Here is a 16,107-nt window from a genome sequence, read left to right on the forward strand (position 1 = left end):
AGTGTTAGGACTGCAGCAATGTGAGATGAAGAACACAGTACAGTTTTGTACCTACCATAAATGTAGATGTTCGAAGATCCACATTGCTGCCCTCCTTCCCTCTGTGTTTAGGGGTGGTTGTGTGGGTGGGGTTGTACTTTGTAAATTTGTATATATTGTACATATATTTGGTACAGGAGTGTTTGGTGTTTTTGGTTTTGGCCTTATCTTTTAGGGTCTTCTGACATCTGGGGCAAGAAAAGACTGAGGATATGGCGTCGGTCATGCGCATTTGCACCCTGACTAATGCGCCTTGACCGACGTCAGCCTTATACTTTGGTATTCGGGCCGACTAGGACAGCGGACTACCCAAGTGTGAGGACTGCAGCAATGTGGATCTTCGAACATCTACATTTATGGTAGGTACAAAACTGTACTTTCTCACAGATAAATACACAAAAGAAAGACTAGTACACTATATTAAAAATGTAGAGTATAAATAGCTATACTACAGGAAACATGCTTGGAAAGGAACTGAACATATGAATTTGAAGAAAGATTTTTAAGATGGTTATTCAACGGAATACCTAGGACAAAGGAAAAGAGGAGAACTTGTATTAATAGCAAGAGGAGCTCCAGTAGTGATAGAAGAAGATAAAAAAGGTAGATTTGTAGTACTAAGGTGCTACTGGCAAGGGAGGAGGATTATACTAGCATGTATTTATGTTCCCCCTAAAACTACTATAATGGACTGTAAGAAAATTCTGGGAGAAACAATCCGCTTTCAACAAGGAATATTACTTATAGGTGAGGACTGGAATTTGATTTGCAGAAGTGAAGATGTGTCTAGGGGAGCCCAGAAGGAAAAATATAACAAAAGAGGGTAGATTTATGAAGAAATATATAAAAATATTTGGCAGGGAAGATGCGAATTCAGTATAAAGAATTTGGAGCGTGTTTACATATTCCCTAAGATACAACAACTGGGCTAGGCTAGACAGAGTTTACATTTCACAGAAACATGTGCATTTAATTGAAGGTCTTGATACGCACCCAATAATCATATCAAATTGCCAATAATTGAAATAAAAACACAGGGTAATGAAATAAAAATGTGATGCAGGCTCTTTCCCACCAAGCTGTTGAAAAGAGAAGAATTTAAGGAATGGGTAGTGGAAATTGTTAAGGAGCTATTAGAAAAGATAAAAATTTCTTCTGAAAATATAATAAAATTAGAGTTTAAAAACAGGGTGAAAATAAAAGAAAGGGAGATATGGTCAAGAAGTAAGAATTATTTAAAAGGACTGACATGTTAAAGTATTGCAAAATGGGGAAAGTCTCATCGCAAGAAGTGGAGCAACTGCTGAGTGGTAAACAGAAAAAAAGGATTACCTCGATAATATGCATGAGTTTAGAAACTGCTGTTAAGCAGCTGTTTTTTGATAACTCTAGAGCACAAAAACTTTTAGCACAACAACTCGGGCAGCAGAAAGTAAAAAAAAAGCTATCACCAAGCTTAGAGAGCCTATAACAAATAAGATAATAAGAGATACTGTAGAAGTATTAGAAATTTTCAGAAAATCTGTGAATGTCAGTATAAAGCAGAGAAATATGTAAATCAAGAAAATGTATAAATGGAATGTTTATGGAATAATTAAATATGCCAAGGTTAGAGGTAGACAAGGCTCAATTACTACAAGGATAGGAGGAAATGAGATAATAATAGTGATGTGTAACCAATCTACAGGAAAGTCCTCAGGAATAGATTGTATTCCTGTTGAGGTTTGGAAACTAGGAGGGAAAAAAAAATGAAGATCTGGAAGGATTTAACAGAATTTTAAGAGGAAAGTACCAACATCTTGGAAGAACGTGTTGGTAGCTGTAATACCTAGCTTCATACAGGCCCATTTCAATACTAAACCATGATTGTAAAGTGTTGCTTATAATGGTTTTGTGGAGGGGAGGCAAACGTTCAACATCATTAACAGAACATTGATGATCAGAGGAAAGCAGAATGTAAGAAAATACCACTGTTGTTGGTAGGTCTTATGCAGAGTAAGATAGGACTTTGAGTGGGGCAGTGGAAGCATTTGTATTCCCTAATAAAACTGTAAGGTTGATTAGGAGGATGTATGAAGGTTTGGAGGTGAAAATTGAAGTGGTTGGGTTCCTCTCTGATAATTTCTACTTGAGCAGAGGAACCAGGTAGGGCTTTCTTCTTTCACCTCTGCTATTTGCATTATATTTAGACCCATTGGCACAGAAAATAAGGGACTCAGAAATTCAAGGATATAATTGATAGGGTAGTTGAGAAAAGATTGCTCTATTTGCAGATGATGATATTTTATACCTGGGAAAATCAGAAAAGGACATTACAGTATTGTGGAACATTTTGAGACCATTCCAAATCTTTTTAGGATACAACATTAATGAAGCTAAAACAAAGGCAGCAACTATAAATTATGTACCCACACACGAATTGGTTCAGCAGTATCCATATTTATGGAAATGTGATAAAATGAATTATTTAGGAGTATGGATTAAAAAAAGAGACTAAACAAAAAAGAATACAAAAACTGAGAAATTGGAAGCTCTGTTATATGGATAGTAAGATACAAGCAGTTAAAATGTTTTAAGTTCCTTTAATCTTATAGACAGGTCAGGCATATTTTATCAACCAGGGGAGAAGTTTTGGATAGCAGTTAAAGGGATGAAGGTTTTTATCTGGGAGTGGAAGACTGCAAGAGTGAAGTGGGATAAGTTAATTCTTCTAATAGAACAAGGCAGATTGGGATTACTTGATTTGAAGGGGTATTTCAGAGCTACACAGTTAAAGCTCCTATACATAGCACAAGCAGAAACCTATAATTCGAAGTAGAAAGTGATGATGATGAAAGAGGGGGAAGCTCAAGAAATAAGGAGAGACTGAGATTTTTGGATGCAGACCTTTTAATATTATATTCGTAAAGTCGCAGAAAGTATTCTAAGAACTAAGCCAACACAGGAATGAAGAAAGTAGAATCTGACAATAAGGATTACTGCAATTTGGGATAATGACAATAGGCAAGAGGTGGGACTAGAATTTATTAGAGAAAACTGGCAAAGGAACCAAGGTATTGGGAGGAAATAACTAGAGAGAGAAAAGTAATAGAATGGGAAGATTCCAAGAATTTATTTAGACTACAGTCCCTATCAAGGACTGATATCAGAGTATAGGCAAAGAGAAAGAAATAGGGAGTCCTAAATGAAAGACCAGCACTGGTAGAGTTTTTAGTAGATTCTAGATCAGAAGCTGTTGTTAAAAAAGAATAATTAGTAGAGCATATAAAATATTGTATTATAACTATAAGAATCAATCAGAGGAGGTTAGGATTGGGAAGAGAAATTGGATAAGCAGTTCACAAAGAAATAATGGGGGATATAAGTTTGTCTCCCAGATATGCAACAAAATCTAGAAGATTTAGCATTTTTTGCTTGGAAATGTTTACATAGATATTATTTTACAACAAGTTGGACTCCAGATAATTTTTCATCAGGTAGACTGCAAATGTTGGAGGTGTGATGAGGAGGGAAGAGGTAATTGGGAACATATTTTCCAGGAGTATAATGAGTGGTAAGACTTGGAAGATTTCTTGCAGACAGCTCTATCAAAGATATTGGGGTGAGCAAACTGGTATAACTAGGGAAATTATTTTTCAGAGCTATGATACATTATCAGAATTGCCTAAACCTAGTAAGGCCTTGCTAAGTCTAAGTATGGTGGCTGCCAAAAAAGCAATTACTAGAAAATGGAAATCAGTCTAAACCAACTGTACTAGAAGTAATGGACATAGTACCAAAGATAAAACAACTTGAAATGAGATTTTTAGAAAAGGGTAGGAGCAAATTACATAGAAAAACTGAGAATTGTGGGAACAATACATGCAGAGGAGGGATGAGGTTTAAAGGAAGGCAGGATTTGAATGAGCTATTTAATGGTTGACTGACAATGATTGGGTAGGTTGTAAGTGATGTATAATGTTTGCAACTAAAATTGTCAGTATGGTTTGTGATGTAAAATGATTGCAACCAAGATTATATCAATGTGGTTTGTTTTCATTTATATAAATGTATGATTGCCTGTATCATAATTGGTAATTTAATAAAGATGTTTGTTGTCTTAAAAAAAAATATTTCTAACTTTAATGTGCCTCTTTGTCAACTTTCTACTGACTTTACTCTCCATATGGACTGTATTTACTTTGTGTGCACATTTTTGAATTAGAACCTAGGTCTTTTGCTTCCAAGAGACATCCTCCAAGAATTCCTAAAGATGTTAGGCAGTTAAGTAGCCTCCGTGTTTCCATGCGTATTGCAGAGAATGTTTTCTTCATCTGTAATTGAGCAGTAATCATGCTTTCTGTAATGACAGGCCCCTTAGTTGTGATTAGCCCAGTCCATTGATTTCCCTTCTTTCTAAAGTCTGAGACGTACATTCACCTCCAGTTTCTGCATTATCTTGCAGATTTGCATTACTTCTCATTCTCCACATTTCTTCATCCTTGACTATGTTTTGTTAGAGTCGTCCTGGTTGTGATGTAATTCATTCAAAGCCATCTAGACTCTTTAGGCATTGTTGCGTAATATATTTTGACATCTTAAGTTTGACACCATCTTTCGCAAAAAGCCTTTGCAGAGTCTGCATAGTCTTGGATTGGCATTCAGATGCCACAAAGTTATTCTCCAACTACATAGTGAATAAGGAACAGATAATGAGATGATCATTTCTCTCTGATGCAAGTTTAGGATGTTTTTTTCCGACAAGAAGCAGATAACATAATTTCTGTTAGCCACTGCCTGAATGGCTGGCAGTTAACTCTGCTTTGGAAATTCAAAACTCTTTTATTAACCAGGAAGTTTTTATTTTTCTGGTTAATAATGCCTTTGATTTTCTCAGAACTTAACTACAGTGTACTTTCTGTGCCTTGCTGACACAACTTCATTACCTTAGGACTGATTCTTAACTTCGGCAAAGCCTATGTTCAAACCACAACACTGTCAAAAGAACTGTGCGACTGTCTTATCTCTTCGACACTGACCTGTCTGCAACTCAGACTACATTAAATCTCAGTGTTACACATTTCTGTTTGAGGAAGTCAGATCCATGAAGCTTCTCAGTTGCTTTCTTGGCTGCTAGCTAAAATATTATGTATGCAAGATTAAAATTACCAGGACCAATAAGACATTTGGCAAATTATGTAAGTCTCAGTCTTTCTTAGAAATGGACTTTCTTATACAAACTCATACCAGCTACCATTCCTCTTATACTCTGCCCACCCTCTAACAGGTGTTACTATCTTTTCAGAATAAGCTTCATCTTAGCCACTTCTACCATCACTCATCTCTTTGTGGCTTGCATTTACTGGTTGAGTTTCATCATTAATGTTATTAATACAACTGTGTTTTCCTTTAAATTTCTCAATAGTCCAGAGTGCCCTTCCATGTGGTACCTTCAGAAAGAATCAAACTGTTCCTGAGCTTTGGATATTACTTTGGAGGTGGTCTTGGTGGCTAAAACTAAGAATAAATTTGAGGATTGATTTTCCATAGGGGAGCATTAGAATAAACTCCATTACAACATGCATTTGCATTTCTGAGGGGCAAAAAAGCCTTAATTTATTTACTGGGGAATTTTAATTATGACATAACTTAATGTATTTCAATTAAGATATTCATTTTGTTGTCCTTCATTTATATTAAGGTTTTCTTAAACTGTGTTTTTAATGAACTGTTGTTAAGCATCAACTCATATGGTGTTATTTCCTTCTGCTTTCATCTCCAGTGTTAATTCTGTGTGCTTTGTTTACTGATGGTCTTACATGCTCACACCTGTATATAGTATCATAATTGCATGATATTTTATGTGCTTTCAGTTTGTTTACAAGTTAGAGTAATTGTAACTATTTCTAAAAATTTGTATCGTCATGAACTTTTGTGAAACTTTTCTACCCCCCCTGGCCTACACTGGAAATAGGTCTTTCCCAGTTGGACATTCATTCCTAGTTAACTAATGTAATTGATTGATTACTTAATAGTGATATTGCTGTCTGTTAAAACTACTGCCATGCTGATGTAGGATGAAACTAATTAAATTATGTGAACTGCCCATGCTGCTGTATTCCCCCTGAAAGTAAAGCCAATATCATGGGTTCACGCTGTTAACCAAAGTCATAGTATGTTAGTGTTCTGAGATATTTGTTGTATGTATGAAAGTCACTGTGTCTAAAAAAGCTACAGATCTTGATACTGTTTATTACTAAAAATGTGACACATGGAGATTGGAAGAACACCATCTACCATATTTATGTAGTAAATTAACAAAAGAAATTCATTTAGTGAGACACGTTAAGTTAAGCATTTTCTACTGTTGCTATAGCTGATTGATTTCATTGGCTACAACTGCAATGTTGTCTGCTTTAATCCACATGAAACTCTTTCTTTAAATTTTTGCATTTTTTGCTTTGCTGTCTATCCAAAAGTGAAGTATGTTCTTACTGAAATACTAAATGCTTGTCTGCAGTTGAATGTAGTTAAAATTTGTTGAATTAGATTTTAACAGACAGAGCACTGTGTTCCAGTATTGGGTAGAATGCCCCAAGCTTGTGCCCTTTTGTGGTGGTCTGGAGAGGTAATATTCTTGTGAAGGAAAAACAAGTATGCTGCTGAAGTGTGTTTCTGTGTGTGTGTGTGTGTGTGTGTGTGTGTGTGTTTTTAAAGCCATTGTTTAAGCTAGTAGCTTGGGTACTTCTTTTAGTTGTCAGATGTCTAGTTGAGGGGACTGTCAGTTATACATATGAGACCATTTCTGTCTCTGTGAACTGCAGCTGCATGTTCATGTCACTACGTGCAGCTAGATACAAATAACTCGTTATTTGAGGAGTCAGGTATCCTATTTTCAATTTAAAAGGTTTGTATACAGTAAATCCAAACTGTATAAAGTAAGCTGTTTGCTGTTAAAGCAAGTGAGGCCAGGTCAGTGTCCATGCTGACCATAGCTTGCTATATCTGTTGAACCTTTGACACAAAACTAGGTAGACCGAATGATTATGCAGCAAAAAACAGAACTGGCTGACAGTTGATAATACTGTAACTATTATTCTGAAGACATACAGCTGAGATAATACCCAGAGACTAAACCTTCTGTTAAAAAAGGTACTATAGTCAACTTTTTAAGACAATTTTTATTTTGTTTTTAGTTGGAGGAGAAGTATCATACTACAGTCAGTGACCTTAGTAAAAAGCTAGAGCTGGCAGAGAATGCTTTAGCTAAGAAGCAAGGCCAGATTGATGAAATGTTGGACACCCTCAGCAAGAATGAAGAGGAAATGGAAGCAATTCCCTTGATGAAAACTCAGGTATGAATACATTTCTCAGTCCTAAGCTGGAGAGTCATTTGGTAGGCAACTCTGTGTGCAGTTTTAATAATTTTTAACCACCTTCATTAAATTCTCACATTTTAAATAATGACATGGCTACACATGCATCAGTAGAAAGGCAAACAAGCCGCAGAAGTATTTTAATTTTCATGCCTTATACGTTTCCTTTTTAACAATTATCATTCACTACATTACCTGAATTGCTCAGTCCCTGCTTTCACTTAAATCATGCTCCTCCTGAGGGACATTATTATGCATGTGTTACCATAAATTTCATTTATTTCTCTGTAAATTGCTCCATCCCTTTTCTAAAGATTTGACATCTGTCTTTTTATGTCCTTTACAGTATTTACTACTCGAATTGCAGTTGGTTTAGATTTTGAATCTGATTTTCATTTTCTAATAATTGCTTTGTTTGCTAGCCAGCAGTATTTAACTCTGTAAGGCCTCTGTCTGGGGAAAGTCAAATCCTATATCTCAGTTCAAAACAAATCATTTCCTTAGACACATTTGCTGTCCCTGTATTTTTGACAAAGTGTTCTGTGGGGAAATTTTTAAAATCTGCTAGCTCATTACATTCCTAATTATGTCTCTATTTCATCACACCTCAAAAATGTGCTATTTCAGGGAGGAAAAAACCTCTGAAGTCTGCTTTGGGAATAAAAATACTTCTGTAAGTAGGTCCAGCACGTGTAACTCAAAAACTAAATAACCCAAACTGCTGGCAGAAGAACCAAACACCAGGAAAGTGAATTAAATACATTTATTGAAATGTTAAATGCTTACATTTCATAAGTACAAGAGTTTTTCAGAACATCATGTCTAATACACAATTAATATTTTATAGATCAGTCCAGCAATCATGTGGCATACAACCAAACATTTAAATACTGAAGTATTCAGATATTTAATTAACCTCTTCACTGAAATTGATTCTTAAAGACAAAATATATAAAACAAAAACTAAGTACAAAATCATATAGTAAACACTATGAGTCCTCAAAATATGTAAAATGCATTTCCCCAAGTTACAACTTGGCTCTCATGTTTTCAACACACTAACAATAGAAATATTGTCATTGAGACCAGGGAGAGAAGCACCATCCAAATTCAATTGTCAGTAAAGCTCTTTGTACAATCCTAGTCTCCCAAGGTCCACCCCTATTATTAATAGGAATTTTATCCAAAAAATAAAACTTAAAACTACTGTGAATACAAACTCTAGTGCAGCTAAATAAAGCATTTGATTCAATTTTATGATCTATATCATATTGGTGTTCATATACCTTTTTTTTATTGTTCCGTCTTTACTGTGCCTGAGATAGTTCTTACAGTAAGGCAATTAAATCACCCTTTTTGCTATTGCAATTTTGTTGATTCTTGGATTTGATAATCAAATCCCTTTTTGCTATTGCAATTTTGTTGATTCTTGGATTTGATAATCAAATCCCTAGCAATTAAATAAATCTGCCAAGTATTACTCAGATATTTGCATTGATGACAAGCACCACAGCTAAAACTGCCCACTGGCCTGTTACAATAAGGGATATTATCCATATGATTTTTTTTTCTAAAATTTCTTTAATGTTCTGGTTCCACTTTCTCACAAAACATGGTCTGTTTGGAATATACTAATTAATCTCTGGGAATAATGTTAACATGTTGCAATGTTTAACAGTAATACATTCAGTATTCCTTGCATTCATTTTCAAGCTGCAAGTAAATGCGTTACAGAAAAAATACTATTGTTCTTATTTTCCACTACAAGACAGCCCTTTCCCAAGATGGGCTTAAATTTCATTCCCCATTCCTTAGTAATTTCATCCATCACTGCCATAACTAAATCACTTGGCTAGCCTCTCTCTAGAAACAATTTACCTGCATAATCTATCTCGTCCAAAAACATCAATAATGCGATGTCATCCAAGCCACTCTAATCATCTGGCCTGTAATAGTAACTCTTCTTTTAGTGAAATGGATGTTCACTCAGCTAATGCAAGTAAGAGTTAGAAAATGTTTCTTTGTGGTAAATACCTGAATAAAAACAACAGCATCTTTGTCCTTGACCACATTGCCTTCTAAATAATAATAATATATGTAAATCCTAATGTTGTGGTGTTCTTAATGTTATCAGTAAAAGCTGTTCAGCTCTATAGTATGTCCTCCTACAAATTACAAATATCATCTAGGAAGTATGTATGCATATTCCAACTAGAAACATAAGAATTAAAAATAAAATTCTTCTCCCAAAAACACAACATATTGGCATAAATGGGAGCACAACATGCCCCCACATCAACCCTATTAACTTGCTTATAGAATTCTCCATTGAAAAACAAAAAAAATGATTTAAAACCATTTCTACAAATTCGTGAATCAGAGTCGCTTCCTTAATAGTTAAGAACTCGCAATTCAAAAGGGCTTCCCCAAACCATTTCAGCCCAGTTTGGTATGGAATACTGGAAAACAGATGAAAATACAAATGGTAACAAAAATCAAATTGTTACGATAAAAACTTTGACTTATTTTCCTAAGGAAGTCCTGTGAATCTTTCAAAATATAATTATATCAGGAAATATTTTTTTTTTAATTTACAGTCAATATAAGCAAGCAATGTATGAGGATTTGAACCCCTAGAAGCAACAGAGGGTCTAAGCAGGGGGTTTTCAGTAGACTTATGAACTTTTAGAAAACCAGACAATGCTGCGATCTTGGAGACTTAACCTTCAAATATTCAAATAATTGCTGGTCAGACACACTGTGTATGTAATAAGTGATCTCTAAGTAAAAAATCAGTTTTAGCATAAACAATATTAATTTCATTTTTGGAAACCAAAACCTATTTCGCCTCGTCATTCAAGGCATTCTGCATAAGTGAATCGTAATCCAAAGTGTCCATAATAACAACTCCCTCACCCTTGTCTGGCTTAATAAACATGGCAGTTTTGTTGCCAGAAAAAATAATGTAATAACTTTTCATCTTCATTCAAGTTGTTAATAGCAAAATGATTACTTTTGAGCAATTTCCTAAAATCTTTTGTACTAATTCTTCAAAAACATGTAAGATGGGATGGGGGGATTAAATATACATTTTTAAATAAAACATCAACTGTTTATGCCTGAGAATTTTTAAATGTTATGCCGAGGTTTAATTTTCTCAAAATTTAAAATTGATTAGAACCTCAGCAATATCCAAATGCCTTGAAGAAGCAAACTGTAACCCTTTCATAAACATATTGAAATAAGTACTATCAATTTCTAAATCACTATAATTTAAAAATATTATCGTATGTATATAACAAACCTTTATGTGACAACATAATATTCTTATTGTTCCAATTCCTTGCTCTCCTCAGGCCTCTCCCCCTTCCTCTTGAACGTCTCCTCATGAACTTGTATTGTTGTAGGGGAATCCTGAGGCTGGGGCGTTGTTTTGCACTGTTTGTTATGACAGTCTTAGGGGAAGAAAATCTAAAGTGTAGTTCTCCAAAGATGTATCATTTGGCCTAGGAGAAGATGTATCATGAGCATTAGTACAGGAAGGTTGACTGTTGTACTGCTATCAAAAAAAGTTCATCTGACTTTGGTAATGAATAGCCTCTCTTGTCTTTTTTCCTCACATTTGATGTCTGTATATTTAAAAACCTTGTAGTAATTGGTATTGTCAGCATGCTGCATAAGGTCCTGTACTATACATTGATTTAGACTAGAAATCCCATGCAGTAAAATGTTAATTAATCTATCATTATTCTTGACAGTTGCCATCATTAAATCAATGCCAAATCTGGTGTCAAGTTAGTTAAAAATAAAATGTACTGCCATCCTGTACATTGTTTGGAAATTTAAACAGTCATAACCATTCAGGAACTTTTTGGTTTAATGCAGTCATTCAGTTATACATTTTCTATTTGTAGCTTAAGATATTTCAAGAGTTTAACCTCAAACTTACCCACCAACTCATGCTAGAACTTCAATTTCAACCTCTTCTGAAAGGGAAATATTAGCTTCCACCCAATTTCTTAAATCAAAAGTATAAACTCGAGACTGAAACCATGCATCAACCCATAAGATAGATGTGATACCATCCCCTGTTGTAGCACTTGCACTGAAAAGGAAACTTCCCACCGCAATGTTCCTTATGTCCTCCTGTTAATAAGGATTGTAAGGTTGTTGGATCTACAGTTACATGGGTCTATTGTAAGACCATCCTTATAGCCATCACCTCTGCAGTGCACCAGTCTTTAAGGACAAAACCAGTATGTGTGTGTCTGTAAGGGCTTGTTTGACACTATTAATTAAGCAACCATACTACTTTCTGTAAGCGAAGGTTATTGCATCTGCCCAACAGTCCTAATTATTGGGGGTCAACTCCTCCTGCGCTCAGGATGTTTCAAGGTTCATTGAATAAAAATCTCGGGCATCCTGATTTTCAGCTGGTAAATTCAACTTCCTGTAATTTGAAATCTGAACAATCCAGAATTAACTATCCCTGTATCCTCTATGGTATTCAGTACAGTTTATATTCCAGAAGGTAATGTATCCTTTACTGACTGTGGGAGGAGGGTAGTTGTATGGCAAGAGGATTTATTCCTCCCTAACCTACGAAAACTCATGATTACTTAGCTCACATCTGTCATTTCAAAAATCACAGAGAATAAAAATAATTCAGCAGACACAAAAGCTAAAGAGGAATTGCTCAGTAAGGGTGGAGCTGCTGTGTCCAGGGGGGCAGGGGGGTGCTAAAACAAGCACCAAGGTGGGTATATAATGCAGTGAATAGCCATAGTTGGAACAGCTGTTACTGACATGGTGCTACATATGGTTGTTTGACGGACTCCTTAGAATTTGCTTAGGGGAGTTAAAGCTCAGATTTTAGACATGTCAGTTGCATGAAATTATATTTGGTCTTCTCGCTGCAGATCTTAAAAGGTCTTGCTAGCTAATTCCATTGGCATAGAGGGATAAAGCTGACTACAGCCCTGGTGACCCAAGCTCATTTAGTGGTTTGGCACCTGTTGGAGCTGGCAAAAAGACAGGAGAAGTAAAACAGGTAAGTAAACTGGCTCACCATTGCTTGGGAGGGGGTAGCAATGAGCGCCTAGGGCACACGGTCCTGTGGTGGAATCCCTAGTGAAGACCAGAGGAAAAGTGACAGCACTGATATCGAGGGGACAGGTCCTAGAGCATGTTACTGGGCATGCACAGAGGAGTTGGGCTCAGATAAGGAAGCTGCATTAAGGCTGACAAAATGATTCTCTTGTCCATCAGCTTTCATCCTCCCATTGAAGGTAGAACATTTGAGCTGTTTGGCCAAGAGGCACTAATGTTTGGCAGCCATCAAAGAAAAAGACCAAAAAAGTTTTGGGAGGAAAAGGGTAACCTTGAGGGACAGTATTTAGTTAATATTTTCCAGCTGATCTTTATTTTCCATGGAAGTTATCACTCTTCAGGATGTAATTGCATAGAGGGGCTTGCCCATTAAATTCCCTTTTCTAAATGCCTTAAAGTTAAACTTGTGAAACTGTCTCACTCAGTCTGAGTCATTTAGTTTCATGTTTAATTATTGCCATTCAGCATATTATTATTGATGTAGTGTGTGTATTTTAAGGCATTGGCTTGTAATACTTACTGATTATTTACTGATTGAACCAGGTGGAAAAGCAGCTTCAGCTATGATTAATACCTTTTGTCCTATATAATCTTATTTAAACTCATGGCAAATACAAAGGTAGATGAAGACAATGTTATTAAATGTGGCAGTATTCCATCTAAAGTGAAGAGAGCTATAAATATCTAGAAACTGATATGAGTCCATGCCACATTATTATAGATTACCTTTATTTCTGTACTGTTCTGCTGCTGTTAAACAGTTTACTGGTTACTTTCCTCCTTATGTGGCGTTTGAATTTTGATTTGGGGGTGTGAACATTACAGGCATGTTTTTTTTACAGGGTATTGCTGTATTTATTCATTCTATTGTTTTTCTTAATGTTTCCTTAAGATATTTTAGCATGATGCCAGTAGTTCTGTATAAGTTCGTATAAACAAAACAAGAACAGACAGCACAGACTTCTTATAAATTAAAACCATGCTACTGTGAAGCTTCTTAGCAGCCCATAATCCTGTGAGTAACTTAATGGGCCACATTTTTCAAAGACTTGAACTGCAGCAGTTTTTGTTGCCAAGTAATGCATAAGTCATTTTTTTTATTTGTGTATACCCTTCCCCACCAACCTTGTCACATCCCCACTTAGAGTAGTAGTTTATGTATTTCAGAATAGTGACTAACACAGAATAGCACTGTTTTTTCAAATATATATTCCATCTGATAAAATGCAAAGCAGAATGTCACTGCCCCAGTCAGGAAAGTAGTACAAGGCCAATTATTATTTTCTGTAATTATTTTAAAACTTACATAGACATGCACTGACTCTTCTGCACAGGTTTGTCGTCAAACAGGCTTTAGCAATCAGAGCTCCTTAAAAAGGATTGTATACAGTGCAGTGTCAAAGAACGAAAAAAGTTTTACATCAGAAGAGTAAGACCAGTTCAATGTGTATGTAAATGTGTGAGTATGTGATACTGTAGGCAAAAAGTATAAAAATAAATACACACGCACTTATTTGTACTTATGTAGGCTATGTATATATAGATACATGTCTGCACATCGGTGGAAAATAGAAAAATAGCTCAAAATATTCTTGGACAATCTCAGAATTTTAGGAGTTATGATCAAATAATCCATTTCCTGTCACGAAAAGGAAAGTAAGGGCTGACACTGTTTATTTATTTATTTGTTAATTTTTTTGTCTTTGAAAAGTAGGTTGTTTGCTTAGCAAGAAAATGCCCTTCAGGACATTTTGTCCATGTGTAGGGGGACTTCTGCCTGCTTATCTGGGCCTCACAGTACATCTGGGCAGTCTGTTCTTTCCTTATAGTGCTCACCATGCATTATTGCTTACTTATTGGTCACGATACTGACTAAAATACTAAGACCAAGGTTTCTGGACTTGTTTTCTAGTTGGCCTCTTCCTAACTTGAAACATAGGTTTATAGGTAAGTACTAATTTTGAAAGCTATTTAAACCTAGCCAGTTTCGCTTTCAAAGTAAGAATCAAACCCTGTATCTTGTGATTGTAAGGTAAACACTTTAACCATTTACCAATCCCCAACAAATATTCTTTGATCTGTTGGTTGGATTTGTTTTTATTTTTTACTCAATAAATCTTACTGGGAAGAAATACTGATAGATGTGGCTGGATAATTCATGTTTTTTTTTTTTACTCCTTTTTTCAACTGCTTAAGCCATCCTTAAACTGGTACCTTGGAAGATTACAGCTTCTGTAAATAAACTCCAGGTTATTCTAGGCTTTAATATTTTTGTGTTAATAACATGTTAGCATGTGGGTGGACTTCACGCATTTCATTTTTGTAAGATCATGACTATCTTAACCATAGGTCATCAGGGCATATTTATGTTACTGTAGTATTTGTTGGAATTTGCTCCACATAGGCTATCAGATTAATTTATTACTTGTTTAAAAAAAACAATATTTATGTACCTGTACTTTACTGAAACAACATTCTGAGATTCTACCCAAGTTCTTTGATTTACTACTGCAGTAACTCCTTCAGGAGGTAGGACACTTGTGAATAAGTATACTTATCATAACAATAGATTATTAAGGAATAGTTAGTTTTAACAGCAAACATACCCTCCCACTATGCCAAAATGTTTTTTTTTTATTGGAGTTCCTCTTCCTTTCAATGTGTATTTTATTATTTATTTATTTATTTATTTATTTATTTATTTGACAGTCCAACTGGGTACAATTGTACCATTTTCAGCAGAGGCCTGGGGAGGAAAAGCTCCACAAAAATTTAGTTGTAACATATAAACATTAGTAATAGAATTAATATTAATATAATTTTGCAATTCAGTTGTACCATATAACACTAGGGCAGTGAATTCAGACCGAAATTTGAATATATAAATGATAGAATAGGAATTAAGAAGGGGAAAAAAACATAATTAAAGCAGGTTGTATAGCTGCAGGATTACCAAAAGAATGGCTAGGTCGTTAGGAAGTAGGAGGCTGGGCAGAACTGGGTCAAGAGTAACTATTGAGGCTGGGCAGAACTGGGTCAAGAGTAACTATTGCAAGACAGATGTGATAGAGATTAATACTAAGATGGTTTAGAGCATGAGCAGGTCCAGTAGTACAGCTACAGTTGGAGAGAGGCTCTTTTAGGAGAGACTCGAAGGTATAGTAGTGAGGTATCCATCTGACTGATGCTGGAATACTATTCCAGTTCTTGGCAACACAATGAGAATAGAGGCCAAGACCACTTGACCTTTAAGGTTTACAAATAGTTTTGTTTGCCAGAAGAATACAACTCACGAAGCAGAAGATAATGTTACAGTAAAGAAGAGATGGCTGGAGAAACGGAGGGTTTGTAGAGTATTTTGTGTGTTAAAAATAGCCGATTAAAAGTAAGCAGTTGGAGAAGTTCATGCCAGTGAAGAGCAGTGCTGTGATTTGGGGGTTGGCCAATAGCAAATCTGCCTATTTTATTATAGTATTGATCCAATTTTACTTTGAGGGAGGAGTGAAGATTAGTTAGAATAGAGGAAGCATAAAGAAGAGGTGATGAGGTAAATGGTAGCAAGAGTTACTTCTGTGGAGTTGGTGAGGAATTTTGTAGCCCTGTA

The 16,107-nt window shown here is 35.5% G+C and overlaps 1 protein-coding gene across 3 annotated transcripts in view; it reads left to right on the forward strand.

The window, feature by feature from the left end:
• OPTN (optineurin) overlaps window positions 1-16,107 on the forward strand; it is a 700,455-nt gene that overhangs the window by 487,606 nt on the left and 196,742 nt on the right. For all 3 annotated transcript variants that reach the window (XM_044087961.1, XM_044087962.1, XM_044087963.1), the window contains one exon: window positions 7,215-7,373. In XM_044087961.1, the coding sequence (XP_043943896.1) occupies window positions 7,215-7,373 (159 nt within the window). The remainder of the gene's footprint in view (window positions 1-7,214; window positions 7,374-16,107) is intronic.

This window comes from Protopterus annectens, chromosome 11.part0 (assembly GCF_019279795.1).
Source record: "Protopterus annectens isolate FY-2018-M chromosome 11.part0, PAN1.0, whole genome shotgun sequence".
Lineage (NCBI taxonomy): Eukaryota > Metazoa > Chordata > Ceratodontiformes > Protopteridae > Protopterus > Protopterus annectens.